The sequence below is a fragment of the Parus major genome, chromosome 6 (assembly GCF_001522545.3).
Source record: "Parus major isolate Abel chromosome 6, Parus_major1.1, whole genome shotgun sequence".
Taxonomy (NCBI): Eukaryota; Metazoa; Chordata; class Aves; order Passeriformes; family Paridae; genus Parus; species Parus major.
This window is the reverse complement of record NC_031775.1, coordinates 26,225,105-26,239,376: the sequence shown is the minus strand read 5'-3', so window position 1 is coordinate 26,239,376 and position 14,272 is coordinate 26,225,105. Positions and strand designations below refer to the sequence as shown.

The 14,272-nt window shown below is 36.5% G+C and overlaps 1 protein-coding gene across 2 annotated transcripts in view; it reads right to left on the bottom strand.

Moving 5' to 3' along the window:
- Nucleotides 1-284: 284 nt before the first annotated feature.
- Nucleotides 285-14,272, bottom strand: part of NHLRC2 (NHL repeat containing 2) — a 32,434-nt gene continuing 18,446 nt past the window's right edge. Inside the window, exons 6-11 of one of the 2 annotated variants that reach the window (XM_015633509.3) lie at nt 12,585-12,684; nt 11,928-12,159; nt 11,354-11,476; nt 10,087-10,296; nt 8,762-8,987; nt 285-7,907 (exon numbers count right to left, since the gene is read on the bottom strand). In XM_015633509.3, the coding sequence (XP_015488995.1) occupies nt 7,642-7,907; nt 8,762-8,987; nt 10,087-10,296; nt 11,354-11,476; nt 11,928-12,159; nt 12,585-12,684 (1,157 nt within the window). In that variant the 3' untranslated portion in view covers nt 285-7,641. The remainder of the gene's footprint in view (nt 7,908-8,761; nt 8,988-10,086; nt 10,297-11,353; nt 11,477-11,927; nt 12,160-12,584; nt 12,685-14,272) is intronic. The other variant, XM_033515499.1, reaches the window with a different exon arrangement.

Here is a 14,272-nt window from a genome sequence, read left to right as displayed (position 1 = left end):
GCACCATTTCTAATGTCTTTTACGTGCAGAAATGAAAATAAAAGCAGATCTCTTGTTCCCAGAGCCCTGGAGGGGGGAGCCCTCACGACTCACACTGTTTTACAGACCCTTGGTCACTGAAGGGCCGACTGACACCCACGGCTGCAGAGCCTGTGGCAAAGGGAGTGGGAAACAAACAGCACTTCTTAACTCAAGTGTTTTATTCAAGCTGCAACCCCTCACAGCAGACACATTTCATAACTTCTAGATCTATGTTCACACAAAGATTGACAGAAAAAGCCAGCCTTGAAAGAAAACATGAAATCTTTTTAATGTTTATTTTTCCATGAAAAAGCTTTACAAGGAGAAAGAGGCTGCACAGGAGAAAGCGTACATTCTTTAATCACTGTTTATCTGTTGGTTTGATAGCCAAGGCTGACATTTCTTCTACAGTGTATTTATTTGTTCTCATAATATTACAGGACATTTACCCCTTATTTAAAAAGGATCACCATCTATGAATGTTGTTAAGAACAGCGAAGAATTTACTCAACCTAGATCAGCTGTAGATGCTTTCATTTTAATTCTTCTCATATTTTGTAACAACAAATGTAAACCACATTTTTAAAAATTCAGAAATGTGAAAGGCTTTGCATCAAATGTAATGGAGAAACAAAGGTTTAGTGTCTCAAAGAACAGATGAAATTTTCCAATGCCTAAAAAACACCACTAAAATTCTCAAGGAAGAAAATAAAACTCCTGTCTTTCCCCTTAAACCACCTGGAGACATTTACTAAGGTGTTAAGTGCTCAAATGTGAATTTCCTCACTAGCATTGTACTGCTGGGCTTTTCAGATACCCCAGCAGCAGAATCTAAATAAGTTACAGGTTTTCAGTGAGATAACCTGACCCTTCTTGACTGCCCCCCTACACACAACCTTCTGCTGTGTAAAGTATCTTTGCTGATCTGTAGAACAGATGAAAACAACTCCAAAGCAAAGACCAACTCTCCACCCCTCAAATACCAAGAGGCATCACCTCTGCCCCTTTAGATCAGTGCATGTTTCGCCTTCCATCTCGCTCAAACCACAATTCCAGCAAGCTGTTTGAAGTCTCCCTACCACATTTGTTCTGGAGTGTATAAAAGAGGTAACAATAAGCTTCAGAAGTAAGCTCACAAGATTGAGAAATAACCTGTTCTGAAGTATTTTGTAAGAAATGGAGTTTGACAAATAAGCACCTTACTTTCAAATTAATTCAATAACATGATGGAGAAGGAAAACTCTTCACAGTTTCAGAATTAGTAGAATTAAATCCTTCTGAAGCTTGCAAACCATGAAGGTTAAATACCTTATTTCAATCAGTACTCCAGTATTTCTGTAGAGAAACACTTTCAAGTATTGTTACAAAAGGCACTGATTTTTTTCTTCAGCCATCAAGATGTAATAAAAACACAGAATTTCTGTCACATTGGCCAAACTCCTGGCCCTAAATATATTTGCCACTAATCTTGGAGCACCTGGATTTCACCCAGCCACTGTTCAACCACTATCTTCTTTTTCTTTATTGATTTTCTTACAAAAATCACATAGATCCATCACGGGTTTAATCATACAATGATTAATGGTACATTAATGGTAATGACAGAGAGGAGAACGTCTTAGTTGTTCTAGTGCTATTTTAAAAGTGAAAATGGACACTTCTAAAGTTAAATATTCAATTGATAAAATATTTAGCAATTTGTTTCCCCACTTTAATATCAATTAATTTTTAAAATCTGGAAACCAGATTTGGACACCTGATTCAAGCAACTCTCAGGACAGATTCCTTGAATGTATAAACCTGGTATTTCAGTTTAATCAAAAGCTTAGAAAATAGGCTTTTTTTTTTTTTTTTTTCTTTTTTTTCCAATGGATTTAAAAACAAATTGGGAATTGCTGTTTTGCTTTCTATGAAGTCTGACAATGGCCAGATGGGTTGAATTTCTCAATCTGTAGTCAAAATGGGAAAGAATACACTGTGGAATGTCTCCTGAGGCATGCTGAGTACAGAGCATTAAGTTAAGGCAGATGTATGAACAGGTTTTCTTCAAATGGGATTTCTTTAGCTCAAAATTGTCAATGTTTCAAAGGAACTAGGCAAGACTTACAAAATATTTGCAATTCTTTGGTTAGCCCTAGAACCTGCAATTGGACAGAATTCCCTGGTATGCTTGAAAGCAAAGGACCACCAAAGAGGTAAATGAAGCAATATTTAATTATAGCTACACAAACATTCCTCAACTCACACCCAAGGCTTCCAGCTTCTCATCTGCAGTAGGAGCGCATTACCTGACAATAATTAAACAACCTGCAACAAGACAGCAAATTACATAACAGCTAAAATATTTAACCTATAGAAGCTAAAGTATTTAATCTCTAGCATCAACGTTTCCTGAAACCAAGAGCCATCAGAATTCCTGCACAGGCTACTCAAGTTTGATGGGATGCTCTGAGACTGCTACCAATAACTTCAGGACCTCAGTGGACAGGGCCAGAGGTAAAACTCCTGACAGTAGCTGCATGAGTGCAAAGCTTGATGAAGCAGACCTGAGGACATCATCTTACTCTAATGCTATCTAGAATTACTTGCTGTTTTCATCCCCATCCCTGAAGCAGGGGAGGGGCAAGGAGCTGGTGGAGGGAATTATTCCTGCTTGGATCCCTCCATGGTAGCAAGATATGGGCTGCATATGTTCACTGTAGAAACTACAGGAGGAAAGAACAGACCAAAAAACCCAGCTAAAATCCCCCACAATTATATGACAAAGAAACTAAGACAAACTTGGAAACTCAATCATAGGTGTGATGAGTTCTGAACAGGAATGAATCCTAATCCTAAATGAGAGTAGTGACTTTATCTATAAAAGTACAAAAACTATAAAATATAGATCAGCTGCTTCTAATGGAAGACAGTAGTCAGATTTGGTTACATGAACATAATGGAATGTAAAATACTAGAATATTGTTTCTAAATTAATGATCTCTTGTTGAATGCAATACCAGATGTTGTGATTGAATTAAAAAATAGCCAGGTCTCACATTTTCAAAAATTACCTCCATTGTCACCATTCCTATACTTTGTTTGCTTGGGACAGAGAAGCTCCTCTAATCCCTGACAAACCAACTTCAATAAAAATTGTAGTGATAAATTCTGAATACGAAATGTTGGCTAAAATAAATCAGTAATATTAACTGATTATATGAGCAAGTGACCTGGCAGATTTCAGTGGAGAATTTCTGGGGGTGACTGATGAGCTGCTGTGTGTGGAAAATTCTCCTTAGGTAGCACAACTGCAGCCTGGAGAACACAATGTGTCACAGCATATCTCACACATTCTACAACAAAGAAAATTTAATTTTGAGTTCACACTTCTGTGGGAGTGTAGCCTCAACGTGTCCTTGAGGTAAGTCAATGAATACCAGTGATTAAAAAAATTACAGATCTTAAGAATGTACATAAATCTCTGCTATTGTCTGATAAACTAAAACTATTTAAAACAAAATCTATCACTCATAACTCTACAAAGTCAGACATTTAAAGCTTCCATGTACATAGAAAACTTTTTTAGGAAACAAAAATTCAAGACAATTTGTGGTCAATAATACCTCTATCTTTGCTAAAATAAATAGTCAATAATTAAAGGAACGAAAGGACATAGCCCTACATAAGAAGGAAAGTCTCTTCATTTTCATCACCCTCCTCTTATGAGCAAGAGGAAAAGAATCATTTTTTCTTGATGTTCTCTCAACAAAACAGTTTTAACCATAGTTTCAATTACAATATTTTCCTACTGAAATAAAATCAGTGCATTAAGAATATATACAATATACTGGAAGCCATATGCACCTTTTCTCAGGATAAGCAGATAAGGCATTTACCTGATGCTATAAAACTACTTCCTCATGTTTACTCACCTGGTCTGTACTTGCTTGGTACCACACTACCAGAGCATTATACCAACATAATGCTCTACAGGTGGAAGATAGGAGAGGCCAAACACAAACTGAAGAACTGCATCTAATAGAAAAGCTTAAAATTATGTAAGAATCTAACACAAAAAGACATCAACTAAAAATATATGCATAAAATATGTGCCCATCAATAGGTTCACACAGTCATCATCCCTACCCTTCCTTCAACAGAAGGGAGCAAACTACAGAAAAATATTACTGCATTCAAACAACATGAAAGAGCTATTAAAACAAACTATCCTCCCTCTTTGAAACCACATTATCTTTTTTCTAGCCTAATAAAAAATATTATACTGCAATTGAATAAAATTATTAAAAACATCTCATGGAACTATTAATATATCCATTCAAAACCAAAAGCTGTCCCAGAAATGCAAACACTACAACTAAAAAACTTTAAATGCCACTGAACTTGTTTCCATTTTACAAATCAACCATGACCAATACTCTTTAGAGACTTGCTATAGTCTTTTAATGCTTCATTAAGGTCTGCTGCAAAACCTGTTAAAGCCAGTACAAAGTTGTTTGGAAAAGGCCTTGAATTGCAAACTTTTACTGTGAGACACAAATCTGGGAGTGCTAAGCCATTCCAATCTGCTTAGAATATTTGTATCAGGGAACATCAAAAAAATTAGTTCCCATACAAAGAGGTAGCTGTCATCAATATATCTGGTTTTTTTAATAGAATAATAACATTTCCTATTTTTCTGCATCATATTTGGAAGATACTTTCTGGTACTTAAATTAATTTCTTGTAGTTTGTACATCCTATTCAGTTTGCCTGTCTGGTGAAATTTATGGCACTTGTTGCTTTACTCTAAGAGCAGCTTGTAAACCCTGGAGGAAGAAATGGAAATAGTATCCCTAAATATTGTAAGCTCTAAAAAAAAAATCTGTGCTTTTCCAATCACAGAACATTCGAATATCTGTACACTCCAAGTAAAACAGAAGTAGTGACTCTGGGAATGTGCATCCATATTTCTTGGACAAACAAAACTTTATGTTAGACTATAAGATTAAAGGCCAATCACACTGAACACAGAGACTGAGCAAGGAGAGAACATTTAGATAGAAAACGGAACTACAATATTGTAATTAAACATTATACACTATAGTTAAATAAAGTGAGGAATACAGTCTTTCCCCTACAGCAATACATTAATTGAAAGTGTCAGTAACAAAACAGATTTTTGATTTTTTTCTTTAAATATTGGAATATAGGCAGAATTTGATGACCTGATCCAAATGAAATAGAAAAATATAATGTCATTCTAGCTGAAGGTTTGAGTTGGGGTTGTTCAGCCTGGAGAGACCTTCTAGCATCTTCCAGGACCTGAAGGAGCTACAAGGGCTGGACAGAGACTTTTAACAAAGGCATATAGGGATAGGACCAGGGGAATGGCTTCAAACTGAAAAAAGGCATATACAGATTGGATATAGGGAAGAATTTCTTTCCTGTGAGGGTGCTCAGACACTGGCACAGGCTGCCCAGAGAAGCTGGGGATGCCAGATCCCTGAAAGTGTTCACAATCAGGCTGGGTGCAGCTCTGAATAACCTGCTCTAGTGGAAGGTGTCCCTGTCCACAGCAGGGGGTTGGAACAAAATGGTTTCAGTCCCCTTCCAACACAAACCATTCTATGATGGGACAAAAAGATCCATCTGATGAATTACACATTCAAGGTAACTGTGACAGTTCGGTATTCTGAACTTCTGTACTTAATGCTTGTTTTTTTTCAGAGAGCAACAGAAAATCTGCAGGCTGTCTAGAAGCTGATTGAAGGTTTCCTGGCTACTATCCAAAGGTAAACAGACAAACAAAAAATTGTGAAAGAGTGAATTTTACTAAAGTGTTAAAAATAAGAAATGCCCAAATTAGTTTCTTTTATCTTCATCCTTCCAACAGCATTTGCCATCTGTGAACAAAGTAGCAAAGCTTTTTCAGTCTTCAAAATGGCATGTGAGAATTGAGAGGCTTACACAAAGGGGCTGAAACAGTAAATTAGAAAAGTTGCTTGAAAACCAAACATAAGAAAAATAACATTTCAGCCCTTGCTCTACTGACAGGTGAGATAACAACCATTTCTGGTGCCACAAAGAACTCTCAGCTAGACTGGCATTTCAATGGAAGGAAGAACCACACCAGTCCATATGGTTTCCTTAAACAAAAGCCTCTCGAGTTCATGACCAACATTTCAGTCAGCCCTTAAGTAAAAAAAAACAACTGACAGCGGGGATTTACTAACAGGTGTCAGGAGTAATTGTTTTAGAAAAGACTATATAGAAAAATTATTTCACTACTGAACTTTCTAATATGTGTGACAATACAATCCTTCAACTTAAAATCTTTTCAGAGCTGATCATCATGACCAGAGCACAGGGCCTAACCCAATTATCACTTAAGCATGATGGCAACTCTTCCAGCTCAAGTAATAAACTTCTACCACCACTTTCACCCTGCTCCTACTTATTATGGCAAATGGAGGGAATTTTGTTTGCAAAACACTTAACCACCAAGGACAGAGTTTTGCAAGAGGGTTTTAAAGCGTCTTACTCAAAGATTAGGTTACCAGTGTTCCAGCAAAAGATCAGAAGCTCTAAACATAAATGTTAATAATCCATTATCAAGTATACAATTCTGGTTCAGTGGCCACTATAACAAATCCAAGGACTAACAGTGACTTCAAAAGACTCTGAATCAGACTTCAAGAGTGTAATATTCTTCATAATATTACATATATGTAAGACATAAGTCTTCAGAATAGTCTTTGCAGAGAAATCATAAAAATGGGAGTGAATCACTCTGCTTGAAATGGTTGACATTTAATTTTTGCAGTGTAGATATTCAACTCTTACCTACCACTTTCTATAAAATGTAAATTGTTATGTATCAGAAAAGCTCCAGCATAGCTTTGTTGTGGTGGTTATTTTATATACATATACACATTGCAGAGAGGCACATTCTTTGTTAAAAATCACCATGAAATTCTTCTGCAGGATCTTGAATGCTTCCTTTCACAGAAAATTTCCCATGAACCTTTGCTCTTCATGTAAGGCAGTCAATGTTGAGTTAAAGCAAAATATTCAGCTTCCATAAAACTAGAGCTGCATCTAGTTTAACGTGTATTTTCCAAATAGTCTCATTTCAGAAGCATAAGAAAAATAAGCAAGATACTTCTTTTATAGACAGGAGAAAGAAACTTCCTTTTGACATTCTATTAAAATGTAATAAGGGCACAAAAGGAATTTTGAAATGTTAGTCCAAAATTATCTATTATTACACCATTTACAGTGCAAAGATCTTACAGTAACATCACAAAGTAACACCAGCTCTTTCAAATGGACTCTAAAAATTGTTGCTCACTTCTTAAGACTGGCAGACTTCCAGTATGTTCACACTTGGCAAGAGTCTACAGTATTACAAAGTTATTGCTGCTACTGTTACATAAAGAAATGAGGTTGTGATGATAAATTTTCCCATTAGAAAATTTACTTAGACTGTAGGGAAAACTACTTCATGTTACCAAGCATATTATTTCTTAGCATTGTCATTAGCTCCAGAAAAAAAAACAGAGCATATTTATCTATTTGTACTTTCTCCTATAAAAATGGTGGATAGCAAAATAAAGTGTGAAATCAGCTGGCTTTGTGTTAGTTGGTTACAAAGGTGTGTATCAGTTCCACTTGAGCTGAGCTGCCTTGGTCTGTGCCAGTGACCTGCAAGGGCTGGCTGAAGGAGACTCCTGCCATCATACAGGCACTGCTACCTTTGCTGCAGTAGTAGAGGCACGCTTTGATGGCCAGGGTGGCTTCAGCTGACACACAGCTCCCAGGCAACTGAAAAGGAATGACAGTTTGACAGGAAACATCCTTTATTTCTCCTGTCAGACACTGTTCTTGCAGCAACCAGGTGTTATCTGCAAAAGAAGAACAGATTTTATCATTAGGGTATTTAACACCGTGTCTGAAAGCTACAGAAAACACTAATTCTACCTGTAGGACAACAAGGACTTTCCACATGCAACATTAGAGGAAATTTCCTTCCTGATTTTTCCAGATGTGAAGAGAAAAAAACCAAAGAAAAAAGGGAAGTAATTTACAAATTCTTTATCTCTTTATTTAAAGAGGGAGACATCCGTGGCTTTGCCTCAGCAATATACTAACACTACACCTACTATAGGTGTACCTATACAGTACATCTTATTTAAATGCAATGGGACTGCAATTACTCCTATACACTCTTTAAAGGATATTAAAATTTATTCTGATATGCACAAGCAAAACTTCTCAAATTAATGGCCACTATACATTAGCATCAGAGATCTAAAACACCAGGTATGATATCTGCCATAAATTCATTAAACTGTAGGTAAAATGATGGCATTTCCAAACAGCAGTGTTGGTTTTATAGGTGGGCTGGTGCAATTTAGCAATGCTCAGGCTGACTGTTAGAATGAAACTTTATTTAAATAGTTGAGAGTATGTGAACAAAAAAATGACCTGTTTATTACACACATCTTACTCATTGCACTGAGCCATGAAACAATGCAGCATGTATTAATTCAAGCAAAAAACAGTCAACCAGGTGTTTGGCTTTTTTGAATCTTTACACTCCAGCTGTTAAATGCATCAACTCTAAATATCATGTACTGGATCACAAGGTCAAACAGGAACACAGGATGGGGAGGGACGTCTCGATTCATCAGACTGAGATATCTTGCACTGCAGGATGTGCTGGTATCACCCTTCCCATCCTAACCAGGGACTTTACCTTCTGCTGTGATAAACCAGGCACTGGGAGCTTCTTCATTCAGTTTTGAATCTGGAGGAAGAGTCAACTTTAATAAAAACTGAATTGTCTGGCCAGGAGCTACAGTTAGTGAAGGAAGTTGAACATTTGGTGCAGATTTAGGCAGTCGTGGAAGGTTTGTTATTTTTTCCTTTTGCACAGGCAGGTTATCTGGAACATCACATGCTTCTGGCTTCAGGATAGGCAACTATCAGTAGAAATAAAACAAAATATTTATTTTTATTAGTACTGAAAATAAATGGGCTTTCACAACACAATCACAGTTTCAAAGTGACATCATATGGCTATTGGCCTAAAGCTTTCTGACAGTATCAGTACTATGACAAAACAGAAAAAGGGAATAGAAAAAGGGAAGGACAAAATGTTTTCTTAAAATGAAAATAGCCTGATTAAACCAATATAAACACAAAAAACCCCAATATAAACACAAATAAAAGCAATGTTTACTATTAAAGCCATAAAGCCCACAACTACTTTATACTATCCCTTAATTTAAAATCTTTACAGTTGGATTACATTTTTGCTTTAGATCAACTGTAAATGTATTTCCTTTTAGTTCTGGTGTTAAACTGCATGCTTCAGTAATAAAATCCAGGATTTTAACTATGCACATTGCACAGTAAAATAGAAGAGAGTTTCCCAGAAAAGCCACCAACCTGTTACATGATATGAACATTTAAACACACATGGAGACTGTGTATTATTAAATTCAAGAAACATATGAGAAGATATTAGGATGATTATGTCATAAATATATGTGTATATATATTTTAAAAAATCTTTAAGATAAAGTGGTATTGTAAGGTGGGCATGAGCACAGATTTGTTTATTTACAATCAAATAAAGCTGTGCTCAATTTTGACAGTGGATTTGACAGCTTGAAAGCCCTTTATATATCTTGCTTTAAGTCACTGACCTCCCAAAATCATCTCTTACAGCTTAATTACAGGGCTTGGTAATTGATTTCACTTCCTTTTTTTTACTAAGTGAAAATGCTTTTGAAATGCTTTTCATGCTGAAAACCTGGGCTGTACATTTTAATTAACCTTTTCTAGAGGGTTGCCACTTTCTGCTTTCCATGCAAAAGTTGTCTTCCTGAAGACTGAGGCTTTCAACAACTGTGCTAACAGGCAATGTTTATTTGCCTGATCATCACAAAACATCCTGTGGATACAACTATTGTACCCACAGTTAGCTGTCTCATTTTTATCACACTTGCTGAAGCCTGAAATAATAATTTATATCAAGAAACACCACTATCAGCCTGTTTAATAAGTATTACTTGCCATGGAAAGAATTTTTGTTTCCAAATCCAGCACTTTAATCTGATGATTATTTGTGTCTGCAACATACATCAGGCGGCCGTTTTCTTCAACACACAAACCTCCTGGTTCATTGAAAGCTGACTGGGTAAAGCTGGAACCAACAACATTGCCTGCTTCTCCTGTGCCTGCCAGGGTAGCACAGTTCTTCATCTTGGGATCCACAACCTTAATCTAGGATCAACAGAGGCACAGAAAGCTTCTCTGAGAAAACCCAGCCGGATTTAGATGTTCTCTATTATCTTATGTCCCACATTTCCAGTAGCCAGCACTGCTTTTTTGAGTACCTCAGATACCAGGTGTGCATCCTAGATGCTGTGTTATCACTCTTTACCAAGTGACATGTCCCATCTTCCCCCACTCCCTCATGGACTTCACTTCTTCCTTTGGTCGTCATTCAGGGTTTCCTTCCATGATTTTGGAGGTACCTAACTCTCAGCTATAAAAGTATGCTGGATGACTTGTTTTTCTAAAGTTTGCTGCCTTTCTAGAAACATTTGCAAACAGTGAGAGAATAACAGGCAAGCTAACTTCTAGATTATTTTTCTTCTAAAAATAGATTTTTTTTTAAACAGCAAAAAAGTTTATAATGTTTTATTCAAGATCTGAAACAAAATATCATTTGCCTTAAAATTTCAATAAGCATTTAGTGTTATATACCTTACTCCTCAAATCAAACAGATTACTTCTCTTTCAATGCATGTAGTCAGTGTACAGTTAAAAACCTTCTAGACATGAATGTTTATATAACATCACATTAGAATAATCATGCAAAACAATGTCTCCTATGCCAGAGCTCCATGGAGGTAACCCATAATACTTCTCAAAACTTAGATGTCTTTTTTAAGGGAAAAACAAGTCCTTTAGTCCTCTCAGTTTTATCAAACATGCAATATTCCTGAAAAAGCCCTTCTAGCTCTTTTATTGTAGTTCAGCATCTTTAGGAACATACACAGAAGGTCTTTAGTCTGAACTGTAACTTGGCACTTTAAATTCACCTTCCCAAAGAGACCATCATATCAACACAGAAGAATGTGACTACAAAACAATGGTAAAGAGAAGGACCAAGGAAGGAAGGAAGGAAGGAAGGAAAAAGAACCCACAAAGGAACTTGTGTAATTAATTTCCTCAGTTTAACAGGACCAAGCAAAATCTGTCTATGTTACTAAAATAATTCTTTGTAATAATAAAAATTTTCAAATCTGTATATAACAAGTTACTGTACACTTACCTTATGATTATAGGAATCTGCCACATAGAGCAGCTTTCTTTTCTTGTCCCATGTTACTCCCAAGGGATGCTGCAGCTTTGCATTTATGCCTGCTCCATCCACATCACCAAAAGCAAACAAATTCTGAAAAATTATTTTATTTAATTAATAGATTTGATTATTCAATGTGGACATGAATTTAAATGATTTCAATTAAATGGAAATTCACTGACTTTAAAAAAAATCAAGATAATTTCAAAACAAGGATACTGAAACCTGGAAGCGTGGATCCTAACCACAGAAACAGAAACTCTCACATCTAAGTTATAAATATGAATCCAGCTGATTTAATGACCACACAATGCTGAATCAAATTGGCTATTTTAAGAATAAGTGAAGTAATTTCTTATCTAAGGAGCAACAGTCTGCACTACAACCTGAGCATCACAACTGCCACACATTTGCATTCCAAGCAGTGAAGTTAAGAAATTGATGGCCATGGAAACTGATTTACCCTCTCACCCCAAAAGTGGTTCCTCCAGGTCAGGCTTGAGGAATATTAGTAGGGCAGTGTGGGGAAGTTTGAGGTGATTACCAATGGGTCTCTCTCTCCTCCTACAAGGTGCTTCACTGCCCCGTCCTTGAGCGAGATGGTTCGCACGGTGCTGCTCTCGCTGTCGGCCACGAACAGACAATTCCAGGGCTCCTCTGGGGCCAGGGAGAGCCCCGAGGGCTGGGCAAACCCTGCCTTGTGTGGGTAAGCGTTGTTCCTGTTCTCCTCGTTCCCACTCCCAGCAAAGCGCAGGCAGACTCCTTTCTTTAAGTCACTAAAGGCAAATAGCACCCAATTTCAATCATGAATTTGAAACAGCTCAGACAATATGCATAAACAGAAGCTACAGAACAGGTTATAAAACAAACTGGAATGCAGCAGTGAAGAATTACTCAATGCCTTTGTGCTAACTTTTATATCACCTCAGCACATGATTCATTACTAGGTAACTCAGCAAATGCAAGGAAAAGTAACCTTCAATTATATGAATGAACTTTACAAAGTCATAGCTGTATAGCTAAAGTACCATCTTTCATTTTATCTAACACATGTGGGAAAAGGAGGCAGACTTTTAAGCATATAAACCTTTAAACTAAATAATTTTGAGTTTTATTGGATTATCTCTCTCTCTGGGATTTGAAAGCTGTTTATCAAGACATCAAGCAGCAATTTCACATTTCTCTTAGTCCAGTTGCTTACCTTCCCTTTGGTAGTTTTCCACCTTCCAGCATCAGTGCCCATATCTGGTGAATGCCTGCCATTGCTATCCATAACACATCATCTTCCTGCGTCCCTGAAACTTTTAGAAAGGGACACAGAAAACTAGATTTAAAAAAAAAAACAAAAAACACTTTGGAAATGTTTTATAAAATGAAGAAATCATCAAACCAATCTGCTGTCCCCCCCTCCACCCTCTACTCATCTTCCCCACAGGGGAAAAAAATAAAAACACAAGCAAAAAAACAGAGCAAGAGAGAGAGAGAGAGAGAGAAAAAGAGAGAAGGTCTTTCTTCTACCAAAACTTGCTATTTTTCTTCTTTTCTTGCTATTTTATTCCCAGGGGTTTAAAATGGCTTTAATATCCCTATCTGATAAAGGCAATGTTTCATGTGAGATTTGCTCTTTGCAACATTTTCTTATTGTGTCTGCTTCACATGTTGTTTTTTTTTGATTCACACTAGCCAACAAATAAGTACCTATCTTTGCTAAGCATGGCTTTGGGGGGATGCAATCTTGATTTTTTTTGCTACACTACTGACAAAATTAGATACTCCAAAAAACTACTGGGAGTTGTTTACAGGTTTTGAAAGAAATAACCGTGGCAGTACCATTGTACATTATATACAAAGGACATAATGTTTTAAGCTAAGGGTAACTGATGCTTGCCCTGGAGAGCATCAACTGCAGTTTATTCAAGCAGTAAATGTGACCTGGGCGTTTCTGAATTTCCCCCTCAAGTAAGCACCCAGTTTCCAAGTTGTTCTCCATAGGCATATGTAAATGTGCTGTCAGAAATGCAAGATGCAGATCTGTGGAACAGTGACCTTCTGATCAAGAAGTGTTCAAGCATGTGTCAAGCAGCTATTTTTTTTCAACTTGAAGTATAAAACTACTATTCAGCAATCCAAATCTATAAATAACTACACAAAGCTTGCCCAGATAATACTTCACAAAGAAAATTATACAAGTGGAAATTGAAGACAATATTTGTAGTCTATAGCTTTAAACATAATCACAGTACAGAAATAAAAAATGCATGAAGACAGGTTGTGAAAGACAATGAAAAAACTCCCAACAACCCAAAACAAAAGAAATTTACATATCTTAGTCTTTCCTGAAAATCTTAAGAAACAGAAAGTTAACATTCAAAAACTGCATTAAAATGAGGACAGTATTATCTTTTTAACACTGTCCCATGTAGTTATAGACAACATCAACATGCGTTTTTCTACATAAATTTATTAGGTATTGAAATAACCATCAGCCACTCAAGAGAAAAATAATCTTCAAACTGCTCAGAGAAATTTTTTATTCACATGAACTTGTAAAATATTGTGCATCTCACAGCTGTTCCTGAAAACAATATCATGGATAATTCCATCCTCCCCACCCCCTCAAACAAAAAATATTTTGGAATTTCAAAATAAAAGCAATGTTACATGAAATGCTTGCAAGCATTTTAAATCTGACAAGTTAGTCCAAAAAATTAAATTACTACCACTCCCCCAACTGAGATCCCGCCATTCTTCTAATCCTAAATCTTTTCTACACTACACACTACAAGAGGGGAAAAGTGGCACCCTTCTTTCTCCAGAATTAATTTCCTTAAACTGTGAGCCCTCTTCAGAACAATACTGGTATGATTTTAACAGAGCTTTTCTTCAGTA